Source organism: Saccopteryx leptura, chromosome 9, assembly GCF_036850995.1.
Source record: "Saccopteryx leptura isolate mSacLep1 chromosome 9, mSacLep1_pri_phased_curated, whole genome shotgun sequence".
Lineage (NCBI taxonomy): Eukaryota > Metazoa > Chordata > Mammalia > Chiroptera > Emballonuridae > Saccopteryx > Saccopteryx leptura.
The window spans coordinates 30,176,256-30,200,739 of record NC_089511.1 but is presented as its reverse complement, the minus strand read 5'-3'; the positions used below and the strand labels follow the sequence as shown (position 1 = coordinate 30,200,739).

The window sequence follows — 24,484 nt, the reverse complement described above, 5'->3', positions numbered from 1 at the left end:
TGGGAGGGAAAAGAATGGGTAAAGAGAAAAAAACAGGGAGGGAGGAAGAAAGAGAGGAAGAAGAAGAGTAAGTCAAAATGAGAGATGTAGAGACGGAAAGAAGTAGAGGGAGGGAAAGTGAGAGAATAAAGGAGAGTGGGAGACAGGGAGAGAGGAAGAGGGAAAGGGAAGGTGAGAGGGAAAGAGTGGAAGAGGAAATTAGGAGAGGGACAGAAAGATGAATGAGATAGGAAGAGAGAAAGGGAGAATAAGGAAAAGAACTGGGGGGAAAGGTAATGAAAAGGAAAGAGGAGAGGGAGAGAGAGATAGGGAGAGGAAAAAGGAGATGGCTAGGGATGAAGAGAGAAGGAGAGATAGAAACAAAGGGAGACAGTGGAGGGAGGCAAAAATGAAGAGGGAAGGGGTACAAGGAGAGACAAAGGGGGAGAGGGAGCAAGGGAGAAAGCATGGGAGAGAAAGAGGGAGAGATGGGGAAGAAGGGAGAAAGAAAGAGAGGAAGAATGAGGAAGAGGGAGTAAAAAGGGAGAAAAGAGGGAGAATGGAAGAGGAAGAGGGAGGGTAAGAAAGGGAGAGAAAGAAGAGTGTAAAGAGAGGAGAGTAAGGAGAGAGAGAGAAAGTAGGAGGGGGAAAAGGAGAAGAATAGCAGGGAAGAGAGAGATCAAGTGAGAGGAGACTGAGAGAAAGAGGAAATGAAAGAGGCAAAGGAAGATAGGGAGAGGGAAGAGAAAAAATAGGGAGAAAAAGAGGGAAAGAAAGAGAGGGATAAAGGAAGAGAGGAAGAGGCAGTAGGAAACGGAAAGGGAGGAAGAGGGAGAAGGAATGGGAGAGGAATAAAGAAAGAAAGGGAAAGGGAGATTTAGAGAGAAAGAAAAGAGGGTAAGGAATAAGAGACGCTTAAGAGAAAGAAAGAAAGTGACAGGAAGAGAGACGAGAGGTAGAGGAATGAGGAGGAAGAAGAGGGAATGGAAGAGAAAGAGAAAGGAAGAGAGGAGAGAGGAGCGAGGAGGGGGAAAGAAAGACTGGAAGAGGGAGAGGACAGTGGAAGAGGAGCGAAACAATCAGAGAAAGGGAGAGACAGGGGAGGGAGGAAGAAAGGAGAGGGGAGAGAAAGAGACAAAAGAAAGAGGGAGAAAGAGGGGTGAGGTAGAGGAGCGTGAGACAGAGGGAGAGGGACAAAAGTAAAGAAAGAAGAGAGAGTAGGAGAAAGAAGGAGGCAGAGGGAGGCAGACGGAGAGTGAAGGAGCACACTGCATTTCCCGGGACCCCTGGGCCCAAAGGTAAGGGAAAAAGCCGGCTCTGGAAAGCCAACCCAGCCTGCAGCCCTTCTCACCGTCGAAGCAGGCAGCTGAACTAGGAGTTGCTAACGCAGGACTGGAACTTGCCTGGAAGCTACGCCCGTAGGCATAGACTCACCCATCCCGAGAACGCCCCGCCCCACCGGCAAGCAGCCTAAGCCAGTTCCGGCCCGCGGCCCTAGTCCCCGCCCCGCTTCTACCGCCCCTTCCGGGATTTAGGACCTTCCGCGTGTTGTCCCCTGCCTATCAGGCCCCACCCCTCCCCGGGGCCCCGCCCCCGCTTTCCAGACTGCAGCGGTCTAGGGTCGTCCCCTGCCCCGTCCCCGTCCGGCCAATCGGCCGGAGTTGTGCCGCGACCCGACTCCTGCGAACATGGCGCTCCGAGCAGCGCGGAGCTTGCGGGCCGTGGCCTGCAGCCTGCGCACCGCGTCGGCGCGCGCCGCACCCAGCCAGCCGCGTCCCTGGGGCCTGAGGGCGGGGCCCATCCGGACGCTTTGCACCTGCCCCAATCTGCTCTCGGGTGAGCGCGGGTGGGCACGTGGGGCGAGCCGGCGGCCTTGGAGTGGGGGAGGGGCTCCTTGATTCTTACCTGGGTTGCCGTCTGCGGATCGCCCGAGGGAAGCCAGGCACTCTCTGCGGTTGCTGGGATCTCTTAATTTGTGTGGCCTCTGCTCCCCTCCATAAGTGGCGGGGATGACACCGCAGCCTTTGTCCTGCGGGTTAGGGGGTCGGGGGGAGGCGCGGAGCCAGCGCGGTCGCTACTGGGGAATCCAGCAAGTGTCGCTAAGCTTCTTCGTGACCTTAGGTTATTTCGCATTTGTGGGCATCGTGGACTCGAACATGGAGACAAATAATAGGATTTTGACGGACCATCACTGAGAAGTAAAACCAAGAGCACTTATTGAAATTAAAGTACTGAATCTGGATTTTTACTAGCTAATGCGAGCAAAACTTTGAGTCAGTTTCTCTCATCAGAAAATGGGCATTGTAGGGCCAGGGGCCGTGACCGTCATCGTTCAGTTTCTCATTGGATTTGGGCAGACGGTAAAAGTGGTGGGCCATTCTGTTCAATGTAGTAAGGGCAGAGGAGCAAACAGGCAAGCAAGACCGATTCACTCTCACTTTGGGCTCCCAAAGCCCTGACGCATTCTCAGAACTCTCCTGGACTCATAGGCCCCCACAAGCAAAACGGCATTCCCCAGCCAAACAAGTTGGGCCCAAATCAGGGCTCCCTAAGCCCCTCAGTGTGCTCTCTCTCTCTCTCTCTCTCTCTCTCTCTAGCAAAACAGACTGGGGGAAGAAAACCCTTCTCCAGCAAACAACAGCAAATACACAATAGGCACTGGCCCAATACAGCAAAAAAAACATTTGTTTACCCAACAAATTATAATCCTACCTCAACAGAGTTGTTGGGAGGGTGAAATGACACAATGATAATGTAACTGTTGTTCATATAGCCTGACATAGTACTTGATAAAGGTTACTTATCAAATTTTAGTTCACAGAATCAAACAGCAAAAAGAAAATACAGACTTCTAATAAATTACTCAAACCACCTAATTTTCTCAGGCCAAAAGCTGTTTTTCAAAGCTAAGAAAGTAATTAGTTACCTAATCTGTTGACTTTTTTTTGTTGGGCCAAGGGTTAATGTACTAATTGTCTTCAGCCTAAATAGCATGGCCTAAAAAAAAAGACAAGTGGAATTGAAGTCAAGTGAACATAGGTGCATTTATCTTAGTAATGTTGCTGCCTCTTCTAAACTTTTGGACAATCGTCTCAGAGAAGTCATATATTTATAGTTCTTCAGCCCTTCCAAATGTCTATTAGATTTAAACTGCCAGTTCTAGAGTTGTAAAAGAATGCTAGGGAGAAATGAGAGTTGTAGCCAAATAAATCTACAGTTGATAATTTGCTCAGAATCTCCTTTACTTAAACTTTTAAAAATTACTCCAGTCCAACTTTTAAGTGCTTAATCTGTGTCAAACACTGTGTTTAGAACTGGGAATACAGTTGAGATAAACTCTGCTCTGGCTTGCTTTGTACCTACAGTTTACTTCTTAGGAAAATTGACAAACAGGCTATATCTGTAGCTTGTTAAATGTTGTGAGGGTATCTGAGGGTCAGGGTGGGAGGAGAGGAGTGCAAGAGTGCTTTGGGAGCACCGTTCGTAGATAGAAGGCTAGACAAGGCTTCTGGCAGAAAAGAGCTAAGCTGAACTACGAAATTACGGTAAAGACCTGGACAGTGTTGCACCAAGTACAAACTTAAAGCTTTTTATGGAAAGATCAGATTGATCTGAAGCATTCAGTTATTTGAGGTGGGATGAAGCAAAGCAAATTCATAACAGATTTTGCAACTTCTTCCTCCACTGAAGAGTACAAAATTAAAGTTTTTTAATGATTAGGAATAAAGAAGGTAAAAAGCTATACCCTATTTACATTCTGTTGCATATCAGCTGTGAAATCAAAGCAGTTTAATGCTGTTTTAAGAATGCACCAGCAAGGCTTACTAAAAACAGTATTGGAATTAATCATTTTCCAATTAACTTATGAAGCATTATTTTTGGAAAAATAACTTCATTTTGGAAAGTAATATATATTTAAGATAGCATGTGCTTTTTAAAAAATAACTTATTCCTTAAGTAAGTACTTTTAACATTAAATCCTAAATAATTTTTTTCACATTTCTTTAACTTTGGTCAGACTTTCTTCCAGTAATCCCTGAATAGTTTGACCATATCTTTGAAGAAAGAAGCTCATAAAGCCAAGGGCGCTAACCTGTCTAATGGATGTACAGCAGAGCTTGACTTGCCACCAGTTAATGGCTTAGCTCTGAGGGGACTGGAGAGTTTTGATCTTGCAGTATGCCTCTTTAAATGATGATAAGTCTATTTCTTCCAGGGCAGGCCTGAATTCCATTAAAATGGAATTTTAATAACTTATTCACGTTATAATTGTCCCACATCAATTTCATTTCTGTAAAATTCCACTTTATAACCAAGTTGCAGTGAAGCTCCCTTAGGTCAGCTCTAAAGAGGCACATTATTATTTTGGGGGTTAAATAATTTATGAGCATGCTGTGCTTATCCCAGAACCTCATCACTCCAAGTCTGTCATCAGAGGGATACACTTTCTGCAAGGCAGACCAATTTAGTAGATTAGTATACATTTGAAATGTGCTCATTTTTTTGTGTGTGTGATTTAAACTAAGTAAAATTAGAACAGATAAATCTCCAGAAGATGTACAGAATGTTAACATCAAGCTATCTTTGTCTAAATGATACCACTGTTGAGATGTGCCATATTTTCAGATGGTCTCTTTTTTCCTGGGCAGTGTACTATTGAAAGCAATGTCAGGCCTGACCTGTAGTGGTGCAGTAGACAGTGGATAAAGCATTGACCTGGAATACTGAGGTCACCAGATCAAAACCCTTTGGCTTGCCCAGTCAAGGCACATGAGAAAGCAACTACTATGAGTTGATGCTTCCTACTCCTCCCTCCCCTTCTCTCTTAAATCAATAAATAAAATCTTTTAAAATATAAAATCAAAATTCAAATAAAAAAGAAAGGCAGTGTAAGTCAAACAAATACTGGAAAGTTTTGCCTTTGACAGCATTGATATAAAAAGTACTTTTTAAAGAAGTGATGCTATTGCTTTTCTGAAATACTGGTCTTCTATTTTAGTGCGTAAATTCACAGAGAAACATGAATGGATAACAACAGAAAATGGTATTGGAACAGTGGGAATCAGCGATTTTGCACAGGTATTGGATTGTATCGAAATAGTTAAAACAGTCTGCTCTCACCTAAACTGCATTGTTTCTGCCTTTTAAAATATGTTTATTCTGCCCTTAGTACTTTGGGCCCCTTACAGGCCCTTAGAAAACCATCAATTATAGATTAAATAAGTAACACATAATCTAGTTAGGGCAGTAGGTAGTGTTTTAACGGATACTGAAAGGTTAACATTTAGTATTAAAAGTAGGAAACAAACCTTATTCAAGAAAGACATGTGTTTTTTCCATTTGGGGGAAGTTAAGGAAAGAAGCAGGAAAAAGAGTTAAAGAGCAGAGTTTTGTGGATACCTTCCTGGGGACATGAAGAGGGAAAAACCTAGATTGGCACAGATTACATAGAAGGAGACCTTTTATTAGCCTATTTCTCTATTTCCCACTGATCGCATATTTGAATTATTGTGTAAAAGAAAACGAGAAGCCATATAGCCAGGTCAGTGATTTTCAACTGGATGTGTGTGTGTGTGTTGGGGGGGGGGCAATAAGGGGAAAGGGAATGTTAACTGATGAAAATATATATTCTTTAGAAATGTTGGAATATCAGGTATTGAGCGTCACTAACAATTACATATTCATTAACATATCTGTACCTTCTTAAGCCCAATATAGGGTGCTTTGTAAAATATTGTGTGTTACCTCACCTCCTGGAGTTTGTAAGTGTCATTACCTGCATGGAAAATGACATACAAAACATTCCATGATAGATAACCTGAGTGGTACAGGGGATGATATCCCACTCACCTGATAGGTCATTTCTTATTGGAGTCAGGGTCTTCAAGGAGTGCAAAGCATGAGGACTGATTTGCAGAATCGATGGGTAGGATTTCAGCAAGTGTAAGGAGAAAAGGCCTGTGTAAAACTACAGAGGTAAAAGAGCACAAAGTGTGTTCTCAGAGGAGATAGTGGGGGACATATGGTTTGTAACTGTTGAAATCCAGCTAGTGGCTTGTTTTCTTGCAGGTCCTAAGCTAAGAATAGTTTTGTTTTAAAGGCTTGTTAAGAAAAAAAACCCAAAATGTGGCCCATCAAGTGTAAAGTATGCCCTACTATCTGAAATTATAGATGATTTGGTATTTGGCTTATTCCTATTTAGAAGGAAGTTTAATTGGATTTCCTAGAAGGTTTTTTGTTTTCTGTTTTTTAGGAAGCTTTGGGAGATGTTGTTTACTGTAGTCTGCCTGAAGTTGGAACAAAATTGAACAAACAAGGTGAGTGCTCTTCTGATCTTGGTATGTCACAATTCATGCCATGATTTTCTTTACATGACCTTTACCTTGAATAATAACTTCTGTGCATCCAGGATTAACTAGAGTGCTTTGTACTCAAGTAACAGAAAATTTAAAAGTAGACTAAGCAATAGGGATTTATATCCTTTACAACCTGTCTGGACATAAGTGAATGAATACAGGATTGGCTGAGTGGCTCAGTGAAGGTCATCAAGGACACTACCTCTTTTGGGTTTTTTTCTGCCTCAGTGTGTCATAAAATGGCAGCAAAGTCTTTGAGTACCACATTCTGAGAGACAGTCCCAAAAGCAAGATGAAGATAGGCTTTCTTTTTTGTTCTCTTACATCTCATTAACCAGATCTGGGTTATATTTACCACCCCTAGCTGTAAGGGATGATGGTGAAGAGAATAATGAGCATTTTTAGATATTATAATGGAAGATGGGAGGAAGTAGAGGAAAATCACTCTTAATACCTTTGCTCCCCACTCTATACACTCATATTTTTAAAGATTGTTTATTGATTTTAGAGAGAGAGGAAAGAAGTGAGAGAGATTGATTTGTTTTTCCACTCATTTATGCATTCACAGGTTGATTTCTGTATGTGCCCTAACTAAGAACTGAACCTGCAACTTGGGATATTAGGATGACACTAACCAACGAGCTGTTTGGCCAGGGCTCACACACTCCTATTGATGCTGTGTAATATAGCTGAGGTCTATTAAATTTAAAAAGTAAAATCTGCTTTCCTTTGAAGGCAGTAAAGAATATAGGCTTAAAGGAGTCAAAAACCTGGTTTTTAAGCCTGGCTCCCCAACATAATCAGCTGTGTTATTTTGGGGAAAATGGTAAATCTAGGTTTCATCTATAAGTTAGGATGATAATAATAATAGTACCTACTTCATCGAGTTGTAAGGATTAAATGAAATATAGCATAATACCTGACATAAGATTAATGCTTGCTGTTAGCTAGTAGTACCACATATTTTATTCATGCATTCCTTAACATATAGAAGACAGCTCTACAGAACTTAATTATTTTCTAAGTATCTTTGACAGTATTGGCTATGTCCTTTTCTGTTTAAACTTTCCCCATCATTTATCTTGTTTAAACCTTTTCTGCTTCCTGTCTCTCAGTATCCTGATTGGTCATATCCCTTTTTGTGAAGGTCTTCTTAGAAACTTTTTTTTGTGTGTGACAGAAACAGAGGGACAGATAGAGACAGACAGGAAGGGAAAGAGATGAGAAATATCAATTTTTCATTGTAGCTCCCTAGTCTCCGTAGTTGTTTGTTGATTGTTTTCTCATATGTGCCTTGACTGGGGAGCTACAGCAGAGCAAGACCCCTTGCTCAAGCCAGCGACCTTGGGCTCAAGTCAGTGACCTTGGGCTTCAAGCCAGCAACCTTTGGGCTCACAGTGACCATGGGGTCATGTCTATGATCCCATGCTCAAGCTGGTGAGCCTGTGCTCAAGCTGGATGTGCCTTTGCTCAATCCAGTGACCTTGGGGTTTTGAACCTGGGTCCTCTGCGTCCCAGTCCGATGCTCTATCCACTGTGTCACCACCTGGACAGGCTAGAAACTATTTTTGATGTCATTATAAAACCCTTGTGATTAATAACCTTTTTTTCTATACATCAAAGCTCAGTTCTTGTTTTCTTTTCTTTTATTTACTGTATACCCACTCTGCTACTCTCAAGCAGTATCATACATTTCTGAGCATCTTTTTACAGTAAGTATGTAGCATGAACCTACTGTGTTAAAAAATTCTCTATTAATATAAGTATGTTGGGTAATATACTAAACTAATAAATGCCTTTTGAAAATTTTCTGCTCAAAGTTTTTTAAGTTGATACATGTAGTAAAAATGCATAGCTTTTATGTATACAATCCAGTGAGTTTTGACAAACATAATGTAAAACTTCCCAATTAAGACCCTTCTCAGTAGACAACCTCTTATGATTGCTGTCTTCATAGATTAGTTTTTCCCACTCCTCAACTTCATTTAAAAGGAATCACATCATATATATTCTGTCTGGCTTCTTTTGTCCAGTGTCATGATTTTGAGATTCATTCATGTTGAGTGATCGGTTAATTTTTTTAATTGCTGAATAGTGTCCCACTTTTTTTTTTTTTTTCTTTAATTGATTTTTAGGGGGGGGGGGAGAGAGAGAGAGAGAGAAGGGAGAGGAGCAGGAAGCATCAACTCCCATATGTGCCTTGACCAGCCAAGCCCAAGGTTTCGAACTGGCAACCTCAGTGTTCCAGGTTGACGCTTTATCCCACTGCGCCACCATAGGTCAGGCATGTCCCACTTTTTTATATTGAGAACAGGGGAAGCAGAGAGACAGACTCCTGCATGCGCCCCAACTGGGATCCACCTGGCAAGCTCCCTGTGAGGTGATGCTCTGCTTATCTGGGGCCGTTGCTCTGTTGCTCAGCAACTGAGCTATATTTTAGTACCTGAGGTGAGGCCATGGAACCATCCTCAGCACCCAGGTGGGGTCAATTTGCTCCAACTGAGCCATGGCTATGGGAGGGCAAGAGAGAGGGAGAAGGGCCTCGAGGGGTGGAGAAGCAGATGGTTGCTTCTCTGTGTGCCCTGATTGGGAATTGAACCCAGGACATCCAAATGCTGGGCCAATGTTCTACTGCTGAGCCAACAGGCCAGGGCCTAGATTTAATTGTTGATAGGTATGTTCTTATTGCCATTTTACTGTTTATATTTTTTATCATTTTTTTTCTTTTTTCTCCTCCTTCTTCTAAAAGACCCTTTAACATTTCATGTAATGCTAGTTTGGTAGTGATGATTAGCTTTTTCTTGTCTGGGAAACTCTTTATATGTCCTTCAGTTGTAGCTTTGCTGGGTAGAATTATCTTGGTTGAGGTTCCTTCCTTTTCTTCCTTCTCTTCCTCCCTCTCTCTCTCTCTTTCCTTTCTTCCTCCCTCCTTCTTTTCTTCCTTCTTCCCTCCCTCTCTTCCTTTTCTTTTTTTTTTTTTTGTCCTTGCTTTTTATCACTTTGAATATTTCTTGCCATTCCCTTCTGGCTTGCAAAGTTTCTGTTGAGAAATCAGCTGACAATGTTATAGGAGCTCCATTGTAGGTAACTAAAAGCTTTTCTCTTGCTGCTTTTAAGATTCTGTCTTTAACCTTTTGCATTTTAATTATGATGTGTCTTAGTGTGGGCCTCTTTGGGTTCATCTGGTTTGGAACTCTCTGCACTACCTGGACTTGCATGTCTATTTCTATTTCCTTCACCAAGTTAGGGAAGTTTTCAGTCATTATTTTTTCAAACAGGTTTTGTGGGTATTTTTGTTGTTAATTAATTGAATGATTGATTTTAGAGGGAAAGAGGAAGAGAGAGAAAGGAACATTGATTTGTTGTTCCACTTCCTTGTGCATTCATTGGCTGCTTCTTGTATGTGCCCTGATGGGGGATCAAACCTGCAACTTTGGCATATCAGGATGGTGCTCTAACCAACAGAGCTAGCTACCTGGCCAGGGTAGGTTTTCACTTTTTTTTTTTTTTTAAGATTTTATTTATTGATTTTAGAGAGGATAGAGAGAAATGTTGGGGTAGGGGATGGGAAGCATCACCTCATAGTACAGTAGTTGCTTCTCATACGTGCCTTGACCGGGCAAGCCCAGGGTTTCGAAGCAGTGACCTCAGCATTCCAGCCAACGCTGTATCTACTGCACTACCACAGGTCAAGCTAAAAATTTTTATTTATTGATTTTAGAGAGAGGAGAGAGAGAAGGGCAGGAGGAGCAGGAAACATGAACTCATAGTAGTTGCTTCTCATATGTGCGTTGACCAGGCAAGCCCGGGGTTTCGAACTGGCGACCTCAGCATTCCAGATCGACGCTTTATCCACCTCGCCACCACAGGTCAGGCTGTTTTCAATTTCTTGCTCTCTCTCTCCTTCTTCCAGCACCTCCATGATGCAAATGTTGGTATGCTTGAAATTGTCCCAGAGGCTCCTTACACTGTCCTTTTTTTTTTATTCCTTTTTCTTTTTGTTGTTCTGATTGGGTGTTTACTTCCTTATATTCCAAGTCATTGATTTGATTATCAGCTTCATCTAGTCTACTGTTGATTTCCTATAAATTATTCATTTCAGTTAGTGTATATTTCGTTTCTGACTGGTTCTTTTTTATGGGTCTGTGTCCTTTTCTTTGCTTATTATTTCTTTGTTGAAGTTCTCACTAAGTTTCTTGAACATCCTTATAACCATTGTTTTGAACTGTCTCTATTTGTTTGCTTGACTCCATTTTGTTTGGTTCTTTTTCTGGAGATTCCTCCTGTTCTTTCATTTGGGATGTTTCTTTGTCTCTATTTTTTGGTTGCTTCCCTGTGTGTGTTTGTTTGTTTTTTATTTTTATTTTTATTTATTCATTTTAGAGAGGAGAGGGAGAGACAGAGAGAGACAGAGAGAGAGAAGGGGGGAGGAGCAGGAAGCATCAACTCCCATATGTGCCTTGACCAGGCAAGCCCAGGGTTTTGAACCAGCGACCTCAGCATTTCCAGGTCGACGCTTTATCCACTGCGCCACCACAGGTCAGGCCCTGTGTTTGTTTCTATGTAGAGCTGCTATGTCTCCCAGACTTGATAGAGTAGCCTTGTGTGACATGTCTTGTAGGGCTCAGTGGCACAACCTTCCCAGTCACCCAAACTGGGTGCTCCTACTGCAGTCCTGTGTGGCCTGTGTGCCCTGTCCTGTTGTAGTTGAGCCCTGAATGATCTCGGCATTACTGGGAGGTATTGACCTCAGGCTGATTGGCTGCAAGGACCGGCTGCGACTACAGTGGAGGAGCTGCTGTGCAGCGGTGAACCCTATGGAGTAGGACTTGCTTCAGTGGGGCATAGATACTCAGTGAGTCCACCCGTTGATTGTGTCACTCATGGAGGTGGCAGGAGTATAATCTGGCATGGTTTGATGCTATCCATTGGGTACACTAGCTTTGGAGTCTCCCAGGAGGTACAAGATCAGCCACCACCTGTGCCTTGCCTGGGGCCACCTGGCACGAGCTACAGAGAAAATGTGCAGATGACTGCTACTTGTGCTGGTCTTGGAGGTGTCCAGGAAAGACTAAGCTGTGAACCAAGGCTGGCTGCCACTAATGCCAGGTTTGTGGCCACTGAACAAGAGGTACAGGTATGCAGAGGCCCGATGCTGCTTGCTTGAGAGATTTTAGGAAAGTGTGAAGCATGAAGCAGGAGAGGCTGTTTGTATTGAAAAGCCACTGGAAACGGATTGGGTGGGACAAGGTCTCAGGGAATCACCTGGGCACGGCGAACAGTGTGAGCCAGATTGATGGAGACTCAAATATAGTGCCCATCTGCTGGCTCTGTGGAGGAAAGGCTCAGAAAGGGAACAGTGGCCTCTGCCAGCACTTTTTTTTTTTTTTTTTAAGATTTTATTTATTGATTTTAGAGAGAGGAGAGGGAGAGGGAAAGAGGTGTGGAGGAGCAGGAAGCATCAATTCATTGTTGTTTCCCATATGTGCCTTAACTTGGCAAGCCTAGGGTTTAGAACCAGCGACTTAAGTGTTTCTGGGTCGTCGCTTTATCCCCTGCACCACCACAGGTCAGACTCTGCCAGAACTTTTACCTGAAAGAAAGCTGCCCCCCATCTCTTGCTCTGATGCCAGACAATTCAGTTCCTCCCTCTATGTCCCTAGTTCCTTTTGAAATGCTGCTGCAGCATGGGAGCTCAGAGGGAGTAAGTTCAACTAAGTCCCTGTGCAGGCCCTATTTTATAAGGAGCTGCCTGGGACTCCCACAGCTTTGTCTCACTCAGCCGCAATCAATCTCCATTGGTTTTTACAGCTAGAAGTTATGGGGACTTCTCTTCCTAGCACTGAAACCCTGGGTTGAGGTAACTGATAGGGGGCTGGGACCCTGTAAAGCCAGTAGCCATGGCCACCATCACAGCTGCCTGGCTCATGCAGGTTCACATTGGATTTGGACAGTCGGTAAAGAAACAACAGAGCCAAAAACTGGTGGGCCATCATCTTTAATCCTAGCTTGCACCCGGCGGGCAAGTAAAAACATGCACTGGGCTCTAAAACCCACTCATTCAGTGCTTACAAAGCTACTGACTTATCCGAGTTCTCCTAGAATCAAAGGTTTCTAGCTCACCAGACTTAACTCACTTCTGTTCCCCATCTCCTTCCTTCTCCCTGCACAAACTCTGCACAAACTGGCTTCTCACTCAGCACTCCACCATCTTGGCTACTTCTCCTGGTCTCCTCCACCTGGCCTATCTCTGCTCTCCTCTCTAATGCTAATCTCAGGAACCGAGAGAGAGCAAGCTCCTGGTCTGCCCCACTTTACAGTGTAGTAACCAAAACCTTTAATCCAATATACAAACAAGGAAGTCTCTGATACCAAGTCACTTATCTGAGACATAATGGGATTCCTCATGAGAGTGCACCACCCTACATCAAAAAGGGTAGGAAAAACCAAGCCCAAGGCTACAAGGATCCTGCCTGCCCACGGCCCACCCCAACACACATTAATATAATCACACCCATCCCAAGAAGGAGGGCAACTAATATCACCTGGGTGAAGGGCTTCCACGTGGGCAGCACCATCTTTAACAAAGTGAGCATAAAATATTTTATCTGCCCAACAGACCCCTTGCTCCTCAGAGGGAACCTCCCAGTGGAAATATCCCTCCTGGTTTTAAGCCACCACATGTAGGTGTGGGACTAGCCCATTTCACCTTTCCGCCCCTCCTAGCAGTCTGGAAATGGCTTCTTTAAATAGCCATAGGACTTCCATTCTGCCAGATTTCAGACAGTTCTGAATAATGGTTGTTCTGTGTTTACCTACACTGCCATCTTGAGCAGAAGTTGGTTTTGTTATGTTTTTTGAGGAATTTTTCCATTTCATGTTCAAATTCAGCATAAAGAGTCCCATTTTTATTCTTTTATCTTCATATGGTTTGTACTTAAGGATTCTTTTTCATTTCTTCATATTGTGGTAATTTGTGTTTTCTTTCTCTTTTTTTAATCAGATGGGCTAGCTATTTATCAAGTTCATTGTTTTGAAATATCCAGATTTTTACTGTTAATTTTTCATTTCATTAGTTTTGTTCATAACTATTTTTTCCTTCAACTTACTTAGATTTACTTTGCTCTTATTTTTCTAGCTTCTCAAGGTAGATCTTGAGGCTTTATTATACTAAGTAATTTTTTACTTTTTTTTTTTGCTCATACTATGAAAACTTATTCTGGTTCCCTTGTGATGGGTGGCACCTAAAATCTTAAGTTTCATTCTTTTAGTGTTAGCCAGGACACTTGGAATCAGCCTTGTACATGCATAGTTGAAGGATTATTTAGAAACCTGGGCAGAGTTTATACACAGAATTTGGGGCTTTTCCTTTCAGCCTCTCTTCTTAGGATTTTCTACTTCACATTCAAGTAGCTATTATGGCCTAAAACTCATGTCTTCTGGTCCTTAAAAGCCACTAAGACAGATTTTCTTTCAGAATTTTGGCTGCCCTACACAACTAAAATTGTTGCCTCTCCTCTGGCTAAAAGCCATTTAAAAAGTCAACAGTGTTGTCCTTCCTTCTTTAAAGTGTTGCCTCCTCTTCATAAACTAAATTCTGTTCATTTCCTACTGGTTTGGTACCCAGGTCATTGATTGTTATTTTCTTATTTTCATTTCATTTTATTTTACTTTTTTTTTGCTAGACAGAGACAGACAGGAAGGGAGAAAAATGAGAAGCATCAACTCGTGGTTGTAACACTAGTTGCTCATTGATTGCCTCTCTTATGTGCATTGACCAGAAGGCTTGAGCCAAGCCAGTGACTGCTTGCTCAAGCTGGCAATCTTTGGGCTCTAGCCAGAGACAATGGGATTATGTGAGTGATCCCATGTTCAAGCTGGCAGACTTGGGGTTTCAAACCTGGGACCTCAGCATTCTAGGTCGATGCACTTATCCACTGTGTTACCACTGGTCAGGATCATTTGTTATTTTTAGACAAAAACTAAAGATATTTATCTCCTTCTAAACACTATTCCAGTTATATCCCAAATATTTGGTATATTATATTCTCATCATTTACTTCAGATCACTTGATATTATCCTGTAAGTAATTAAGGCTCTGTTAATTTTTTAGCCTTATTTTTTTTTATTTTTTATTTTTTTTCATTTTTCTGAAGCTGGAAACAGGGAGAGACAGTCAGACAGACTCCCGCATGCGCCCGACCGGGATCCACCCGGCATGCCCACCAGGGGCGATGCTCTGCCCCTCCGGGGCGTCGCCATGTTGCGACCAGAGCCACTTGAGCGCCTGAGGCAGAGGCCACAGAGCCATCCCCAGCGCCCGGGCCATCTTTGCTCCAATGGAGCCTTGGCTGCGGGAAGGGAAGAGAGAGACAGAGAGGAAAGCACGGCGGAGGGGTGGAGAAGCAAATGGGCACTTCTCCTGGGTGCCCTGGCCGGGAATTGAACCCGGGTCCTCTGCACGCTAGGCCGACGCTCTACCGCTGAGCCAACCGGCCAGGGCCTTTCAGCCTTATTTTAAAAAAAAACTTTTTTCCAGTGATTTGAGAGAGAGAGAGAGAGAGAGAGAGAGGAGGTGGAAAAAGAGAGAGAGGGGAGCAGTGAAGGGAGGGGATAGGAAAGAAAGAAAGCATCAACTGTTTCATTTAATTGTGCACTCATTGGTTGCTTCTCATATGTGTCCCGACTGGGAATTAAACCCATGACACCGGCATACTGGGATGAGACTCTATCCACTACGCACTCAGCCAGGGTCAGCCTTGGCTTTTAACTTATTTATTTATTTATGAGAATTTATCTTATTGATTTTACGGGGGTAGAGGGAGAGAGAAGTATTGACTTATAGTTGCTTCACTTTAGTTGTTCATAGCTCGTTTGTTGCTTGTCGTATGTGCCCAAGGTTTTGAACTGGTGACCTAAGCATTCCAGGTTGACACTCTGTCCATTGAGCCACCACAGACCAGGCACTCTGTTCTTTAGATTGGTTAATTTCAGATTATCTTTCTTCGTGTTCACTGACCCTTTCTTCTACAGTATCTAATCTGCTGCTAATGCCATCTAGTGAATGTTTTATTTTAGATATATTTTCCAATTCTAAAATGTCCAGTTTCTTTGTAAATATCCCCCCATGTGTTCACTTATTATGATGATCTCTTTTCTTAAAAAAGAAGTTTTCAATATACTTATAATAGCTACTTTAAGATTCTAAATCTATGGGCCACATGGGGACCTTTGTGTTAATTTTTCTCTTTACCATGGCTCTTTTATAGGATTTTAACCCTCATTTTCCAGCCACATTGGCAGCCCCATATGCCATCCTCTGACCCTTCAAACAAATAACACTGCTTTTCTACTTGTGTTCTAGTTACACTAGGCTCTTTGGATAGGGTAGTATAGTGTTATTAGAGTACAACTTGTATAAATGAAGATCTCAGTTTGAGTCTTTTTTTTCAAGCATTGACTCCCCTTTTGGTCACTATAGAGACTTTATATGAGAGAGAGAGAGTGTGTGTGTGTGTTTTGTTTGGGGTTTATCATTGTTATCTGTAAGAAGGCTGGTCTGAGATATTTTACTGTTACTGGAATCTTCAAAAAAAAATTTTCTGACCCATAGTAAATTGAAGTTTGAGTTTCACTGAACTCAAGCACATCTGGTATTCAGATACATCACTGTTTGTTCATTCTGTCTAGAGGAGATAGGTCCATTTTATTGAGGATATTTATACCCTTTTCATAGGTGACACAATTTTTAATTAAAGCTATTTAGCATTTTATCATGATTGTATTAGAGGTGACCACTTTTCCATATTTTATATTTTTAGGTTATTAACTTTTGACATTTAATATTTTCTTTCATTTTCTCAATTTAGATGAGTTTGGTGCTTTGGAAAGTGTGAAAGCTGCTAGTGAACTCTATTCTCCTCTATCAGGAGAAGTAACTGAAATTAATGAAGCTCTTGCAGAAAATCCAGGACTTGTCAATAAATCTTGTTATGAAGATGGTAAGTTGTTAAACATTTTGTAAAGATTTTTGCTACAGTTAACATTTAATCTAGAGTTTAAAGCAAGATTTAGCTGATTATGACTTAATCTTTTTGTACTTCTTGGTACTAAATAGAGAGGTTCTCCTTTTAAAAAGGAAAACAGATTAGCTAAATATATAAGGTTATGTTTAAGATCTTTGTTTATATTAATTTTCAATTTCCTTACATACTCATCTTTACAGTAACCCACTGAGGTAGGCTAGTAGCAATTATCTACATTTTGTAAATGAAATGAGGCCCCAAGTGATTTATCTGTTATGTAGCCAGTAAATGGAAAAATTAAGATTAAGTTGTTCTGTGTTGCCTGTCACCTAGCCCTTTCTAACTCTCTACTTTCTAATGTCCTTCACATCAGCAGTTAACAGTATTGGTGTTCTTCTTATTAATGAAAGATATACCTGGGTTTTGTATACTTGGATCCCTATGTAAAGTCTATAGTGTCATTTGTTGATGCTTATTACAACCTAAGAATTCTCAATCTATTATGGTGGCATCTATTCGAGTTGTAATCTTTTTAATTGTGATATGCAAGGCTATTAATTTAATCCCTAAGGCTAAAGTTTAAAGCTCCTTGAACAAATAATAAGTCATTTAGGTAAAGAAAACAGCATTAATTTTGAGACACTAAAGAATTTACTTTAAAACAAATGTCGGTGAGGATGTGGAGAAAAGGGAATTCTGGTGCACTGTTGGTGGGAATGCAGACTGGTGCAGCCACCTTGGGAAAGTTACGGACGTCCCTCAAAAAATTAAAAATGGAACCTGACCAGGTGGTGACACAGTTGGTCAAGTGTCAACCTGAGATGCTGAGGACCCAGGTTGAAACTCTGAGGTCGCTGGTTTGAGTGTGGACTTACCTGCTTAAGCATGGGATCATAGACATGACCCTATGGTCACTGGCTTGAGCAAGGGGTTACTGCTCAGCTTGAGACCCCCTTCCCCTCCCAAGGCACATATGAACTAAAGTGCTGCAACTAAGAGTTGATGCTTCTCATCCCTTCCTCTCTCACTTAAAAAATATATATTTTAAAAATACTAATTAAAAAGAATATATGCATCCCTTTGTTTATTACGCATTATTTGCAGTAGTCAAGATATGGAAGCAACCCAAGTGTCCAGCAATAGATGAGTGGATTAAAAAGTTGTGGTAGACATAATGCAATGGAATATTACTTGGCCATAAAAAAAGAATGAAATTTTGAGACAGCATAGATGGACCCAGTGAGTATTATGTTAAGTGAAATGTCTTAGAGAAAGACAAATACCATATGATTTTACTTACATGTGGAATCTCAAGAACAAAATAAATGAACAAACCAAAGAGAAACTAACTCGTAAATAACAAAACAGAGTGATGGTTGTCAGAGAGGAGGTTTTTGGGGGACTAGGTGGGAAAGTGAAGGAAGTAAGTACTAATTGGGAGTTATAGAATAGTAATGGATAAGTTAAGTACAACATAGGGAATATAGTCAGTAATATTGTAATAACTGTGTATTGTGCCAGGTGGGTACTTGGAATATCAGGGGGCATCACTGTATAAAGTATATGATTATTTAAACACTACTCTGTATACCTGAAACTAATATAAAATAATACAAAATGTAAACTACACTGCTCACCAAAATTAGGGGATCAGGGAACGTGCAGATACTCCAGTACTTTCAGCCTTTTCTATAGTGTATTTTTACCAAGGAAATAAAAGTTGGTTTTTTAACTTATTTGCATAATCAAACAACTTTCTTTGACTTGTCATTTGCTTTTCTGATGTTCTTGTTTAATTAAAAAAAAATTAAAAGCTTTTTTTAAATCACTTCATATTCATTTTGAAATATCCCCTAATATTTGTGAGCAGTATATAATTGAAAATAAAATTTTAAATAAGAGTATTTATTTTACCTTTTTAAAAAATTTTTACTTACTGATTTTAGAGAGGGAGACAGAAACCTCTGTTTCTGTATGCACCCTGACTGGGGATTGAATTGGCTATAGGGATGATGCTCTAACCAACTGAACTACCCAGACAAGGCATATTTTACATTTTTAATGAATTTGACTTTTACTCTTTAAAAAGGTAATTTGAAATTAAGATACTTTTTTTTTTTTTTGGTTGCAGGTTGGCTGATCAAGATGACACTGAGTAACCCTTCGGAACTAGATGAACTGATGAGTGAAGAAGCATATAGGAAATACATAAAATCTATTGAGGAGTGAAGATGGAACCCCCCTAAATAAAGTAGTATGAAACAACTTAATCTAGCATAGTTGTCTTAAATTAGTGGTGGACAGAAGATTTAAAATAGCAATTTTTAGTAATTCCAAGGGAAAAAGAAACTAGCAATGCTACTGGAAGAAATTAACCACTTAACCTTCTAATAATTGCAGATAAACACAACATGCATCTTTTTCACAATACCCTATGATTTTTTAGACTAGGTTACGGTTATGATCTTCAGAATTCCTGAAATTATCTGTGGTAAAATCTAGTGAAATTATATATTTCAAGGATAACATTGTTATCTTAAGCCTTATATATATAATACTGTAACTTGCTTATGTCAGTCACTGGATTTAGGTTAAAATACTTAATGATCTTTCCATTGGACATAACTGGCAGTGGAAAAAAGTTTCTGTTATGGTGTCAGATGATGAAAATTACTATATTAATTTAGCAATATACTGAGTTTGCTGGTGCTATTTTAAAATAGTGAAGCAGCAGCCTTGCAGGAAAACAAGAAAGGTTAATAATAAAACATCCAACTTCATTAGTCATGTTTTTTGTTTTACTGTTAATATTTCATTTAGTGACTGATAGTATTTGTGAAGTTGCTAATTTTAACTTAATGAAAAGTTTTTTGGGGATTTTCTTTCTTTCTTTTTTTTTTTTTAAGGAAATTGAAGCCATAACAATGAAAGGTTCCAAGAAAATGTGGTTTTGTTTTTTTTTTTCTTTTTCCCATTGATTTGAGAGAGGAAGAGAAAGAGAAGCATTAACTCATTGTTCCACTTAGTTGTGCACCCACTGATTGCTTCTCATACATGCCGGTGTCTGGGGCTCTGGCTCTCCAGGGCCACACCCTGTCCACTGCACTACCAGCCAGGGCATAAATGTGGTTTTTCCTAAGCAAAAATTTAATTTCCTGATAGTATTAAATACATTTTGGTCATCTTTAATATCACTAAAAGGAAATGACTGTTTTTCTATCGTGCTAAATTAGAAAAAAGAAGAGCAAAAACAAGGCAAGGTAAAAGTTTGATCAGTAGAGCACATGGATAGCATCCTTAAGAAAGTTAAACTATATTCAGGTTTCCACTTAAGTAATGGGAACAGGAGTGAAACTTATGAGCTCAGATACTACACTGACTTAGTGAATGTACTTTGTAGTTTAAACATTTAGAATGCCAAATGGTATTTTAATTAAGCCCACTGTAGTACAGTATACTGATATTCTGAGGGGCGATATTATATACACACATGCACACACAGCCAAGAGCAGGCAAACTCCATCATTTTCCTTGCTCCTAGAGGAAAAGGAAAGTAATCAGATTACCACCTTCTGATGGTAAATAAACAGCAAATATGAGAACCTACAGGAAGTAGGTAGATAAAGAACATAAATCCTTCCTGCTCCTCAGCAGAAAGACACCATTCTTTCCAAGACTGTGCCCAATGGCCGTATTACTGCTGAGCTGTATCTCTCCACCCTTATCAAGGTGTCTATAATACCATGGATGACTGTCTCCCTATTTGTAATTATTATTCAGGTTAATTAACTATCTGCTTTGGAAATAAAGAGATGACTGATAATTATGTAGATTTACTCTTTTGTTTAGAAGGTACTCTCATATATAATATATTACCATCTTTGATGTTCACAACAATATTCAGAACTGGATAGGACATCAATAGCTACCACTACTTCACAGATGTGGTGATGGAGAGGATAAGAGTGTGCAAAAGCGCCTGACCAGGCGGTGGCACAGTGGATAGAGCGTCGGACTGGGATGCGGAAGACCTAGGTTCGAGACCCCGAGGTTGCCAGCTTGAGCGTGGGCTCATCTGGTTTGAGCAAAAATTCACCAGCTTGGACCCAAGGTCACTGGCTCCAGCAAGGTGTTACTCGGTCTGCTGAAGGCCTGCGGTCAAGGCACGTATGAGAAGGCAATCAATGAACAACTAAGGTGTTGCAATGCGCAAGGAAAAACTAATGATTGATGCTTCTCATCTCTCCGTTCCTGTCTTGTCTATCCCCGTCTATCCCTCACTCTGACTCTCTCTCTGTCTCTGTAAAAAAATAAAATAAAAATTAATTTTAAAAAAAAAGTGTGCAAAAGCTGGGCAGTCATGGTTAGGATTTTCACAGTTCCTGGTATACTCTTCATCAGTTTCTTAGCAAATGTTACTATAAAAATATATAAATGGGAACTGGAGGGGGAAAAGATTTATGTCAGGGGTCCCCAAACTGCGGCCCCCTGAGGCCATTTCTCCGGCCCCCCGCCACACTTCCAGAAGGGGCACCTCTTTCACTGGTGGTCAGTGAGAGGAGCACATTGACCATCTCATTAGCCAAAAGCAGGCCCATAGTTCCCATTGAAATACTGGTCAGTTTGTTGGTTTAAATTTACTTGTTCTTTATTTTAAATATTGTATTAGTTCCCGTTTTTTGTGTTTTGTTTTTTTTACTTTAAAGTAAGATATGTGCAGTGTGCATAGGGATTTGTTCATAGTTTTTTATATAGTCCGGCCCTCCAATGGTCTGAGGGACAGTGAACTGGCCCCCTGTGTAAAAAGTTTGGGGACCCCTGATTTATGTTCTAAAGGTGGAACACAGAAATAGCCTTTATAAAATGAAGTACATCAGTGATTGTATTCTGAAATAGGTAGGCAGTTTTTCTATCATTCTTTCCCAAAGACACAGACACTTTTTCAAAGAGCAGAACATTATGGCAACTTGCTCTTTCAGTATTTAGAATACAGAGCCAATTCAACCCTCATTTCTATTATAATAGGTCTGCCAAAATAGGTGTTGAGTGGGGACTAAATCAATTTCTCAGATCTCATTTCCTTTTGAACTGCTTTCGCCTTAATAGAGTAATAAAAGTTCTGGATATTTTTTTCTAATAATTAAAACAAAAAATGGAACAGGTTATTCTAGAAGTTAAAAAAGAATTTTTTTACCTCAAAAAATTTTTGTATTATCTCCCAGGTAGACAGTTGACAGTATTTTTAATGAAAAACCACTAGAGGGCTCTCTTCATAGGCATGCTAGTGTGAGAACGCTGGTATTTCAGATCAACTCAGCAAATTAGAATCTGAATTTCCCCAATTTTTCTGGGACTGCTAAAATGAACCTCCTACTTCACTTTTTAAAAAAATCATGCTAACTGTAACTGTACTTTCATTACTGCTCTACAATCTAATATTTCAGACCCAATCACACATTTGCCTTCTTCAGAGAGACCTTCATTTTACATCAAGATTAAAATCTCCTCTGCAACATGGCTTTACTGCTGACCACCTACCCTCCTCAGTATTTTTTTTTTCCTTTTAAATAGGCTATTTTTTAGAGCAGATCAAAACTGAGCACAGAGTAAGCTTCCATATACCTCCTAACTCCATCTTTCTCGGTTTTGGAAACATTCCTTTGTCAACTCTTGAGACATGGTACTAGAACTGCTGATATCTTGATCAGTCTATATTGGCTTTTTATAAACATAACTAGCTAAACACACTTGTCCCTTAATGTTTCTACTCAATCATGCTATCGGGCTTTTACTTGCTATAGTGATTGCTAGCCCATTTAACACATGAATGCCTAATTAACATGAAGGAAAATAGTTACCAGATCTTCCAACTTCCTCATGTACTTAGGAGAATATACTTTCAGTCAAGAAGTTTAATAATCATTTAGTAAGTCTTAGTTAAGACTTTTTGTATTCTTCTCAGAAATAGAGAGTAGCTTTAATGACAGGATAACAAATCCTGCTAGTTAGATGGTTTCAAATTTTCTGTTTTCAACAAAACTGAAGGAGGGCCAAAGTAAACTGTCAGCTGATAGATCATTAGTTTTTTTGTTTTTGATCACTGATTTCTGGTGTGGAAAGGGGTTTTTAAAAAAGTTAAGAGACTGCTATAACAAAACCCCTTTCATGTGCATCTTTATATGAATAAGGTATTTTAGTTTACATCTATGAAAAAATTAGACATTATATTCCTATTGTTTGCCAGCGGAGCAGGAATAAAGGTAATTCTCAATCCGGAAAGAAGTTTAACTATTTTAGCCTTATGGTGTTAAGACAGTTTTAAAAATTTCATATATATATATATACACACACACACACACACACACACATATATATATTTATATACAATATATATTTTTGTGGCATAGAGAAATGATAGAGTACTTAATAAAAGACTCTAACCATATATCTACTGCTCTCAAAAATTAGGGGATATTTCAAAATGAATATGAAGTGATAAAATATCCCCTAATTTTTGTGAGCAGTGTAGATATCTTGCAATACTTTTTTTTTTTCTTAAGTGAGTAGCAGGGAGGCAGAGAGACAGACTCCCACATGTCCCCTGGACAATATCCACCTGGTAACCCCCTATGGGGCAATGCCCTGCCCATCTGAGGCTGTTGCTCCATTGCTTGGCAACCAAGCTATTTTAGGGCCTGATGCAGGCCAAGGCATCATCCTCAGCGCTGGGGGCCAACTTGCTCCAACTGAGCCATGGCTGCCGGGAGGAAGAGAGAAGGAAGAGGGGGAGGGATAGAGAAGGATATGGTCACTTCTCCTGTGTGTCCTGGTGTGGGAGACTGCAAGCTGACAAAAGTCCTTTTATCAATAAAAGGGCAATATAATATTTTAAAATGCCAGCATTCATGATATTCTGGATGTTACATCCTTGGCTACTATTTAAATTTAGTATTAAAATGTGTTTTAACACAAAAAAATCAATGGGTTATGTAGTGTTGGGTATGATTCTTTTCAGAAGCATGCAAGCATACCATTCTTTCCAGGTTGGAAAAGCCAAATTATCCAAATGTGTATATTTTAGGTAAAGAAATTATACCTAAAAAACTAAGCCATTCTAGAAAAGTACTTTGTTCTATCATCTTAGAATAATGTAGCATTCTAAGACATATAAAATAGTCTTGGCACGAACTTTCAAGGCTTTCTGATTATGTTCTGTAAAAAAAAAAGCAGAAACAGCTATCTTTCTAAATACCTTTTATCAGTTATATGACGGACTACCATGCCAATATTTTTTTACAGCACAAATGTTCACACTTCTAAAACCAGAAAGAAGGGCTTTGGAGTCAGACCGAACTTGGGTCGGGGCTCTGCCACCTAATGCGTGGGCACTGGTTCCGCCCTCTGGCTGTACCTCTGGGTGCTCAACAGCACCAGTACCAAAGGTGGGAGGGAACAAGGGGGTGACCTTGCCTTGTCTTCAAAGAGTACCTCAGTTGATTTAAGGACTTGTAGCTACTTTTCATTTGCTTAAAAAAAAAAAAAAAAAAAAAAAAGGCCAATGCCCACTTCACAAAGTTGTACTGCTACACAAGTTCAGTCAAGTGCTAGCTGGTACTGCCAGTGGATTCAAACTAGGCCTGTCCAGTCCTGTAAGCAGGCGCCGAAAGTTCAAGCCCAATGCATCCTACTAAGTTTTTGTTCTGCATCATCCTAGCACAGGGAGGGCGATTTGGGGTAAACTGGCAACGTTGGGAACATTTTTTGGTTGGCATCTTGTGGATGGAGGCCAGGAATCTGCTAACCGTCCTGCAACACGCACGGCGGCCCTACCTCAGAAACATTCGGCCCCAGAGCAAGAGTGGCTGATAAAAGGCCCCGCGTCTCTGAGGGGAAGCCGGTCCAAAGGGCCCTCCGTTTCAAACTCCAGGGTCCGGCGGGCATCCAGGTCCTCATCCACTTCCCTGACCGGCGCTTAAGGTTACACGGTCCCTCGCAAGGCCGCTTCAGGCGCTCGGACGGGGCTGGAGTACCCGCACGCACTGTGGAAGGTGCGCGGCCGCGCAGAGCCTGCTGGGAGCACGCGCTCGCTTCGGTCAGCTAGCGTGGCCGCCGCGCTCAGTCTT

At 40.8% G+C, this 24,484-nt stretch overlaps 1 protein-coding gene across 1 annotated transcript; it reads left to right on the top strand.

Annotated features, from left to right (window-relative positions):
• Nucleotides 1-1,543: 1,543 nt before the first annotated feature.
• GCSH (glycine cleavage system protein H) lies at nucleotides 1,544-18,631 on the top strand. The gene is made up of 5 exons (XM_066349048.1): nucleotides 1,544-1,815; nucleotides 4,979-5,058; nucleotides 6,233-6,296; nucleotides 16,206-16,337; nucleotides 18,493-18,631. Exons 1-5 carry the CDS (start codon nucleotides 1,668-1,670, stop codon nucleotides 18,588-18,590), a joined length of 522 nt encoding a protein of 173 aa, XP_066205145.1. The 5' UTR covers nucleotides 1,544-1,667; the 3' UTR covers nucleotides 18,591-18,631.
• Nucleotides 18,632-24,484: the final 5,853 nt, after the last annotated feature.

Coding starts and splice junctions, on each gene's coding strand:
- GCSH (XM_066349048.1), top strand. CDS start 1,668: ATGGCGCTCCGAGCAGCGCGGAGCTTGCGGGCCGTGGCCTGCAGCCTG. Junction 1,816..4,978: donor CTGCCCCAATCTGCTCTCGG/GTGAGCGCGGGT, acceptor CTTCTATTTTAG/TGCGTAAATTCACAGAGAAA. Junction 6,297..16,205: donor AACAAAATTGAACAAACAAG/GTGAGTGCTCTT, acceptor TTCTCAATTTAG/ATGAGTTTGGTGCTTTGGAA.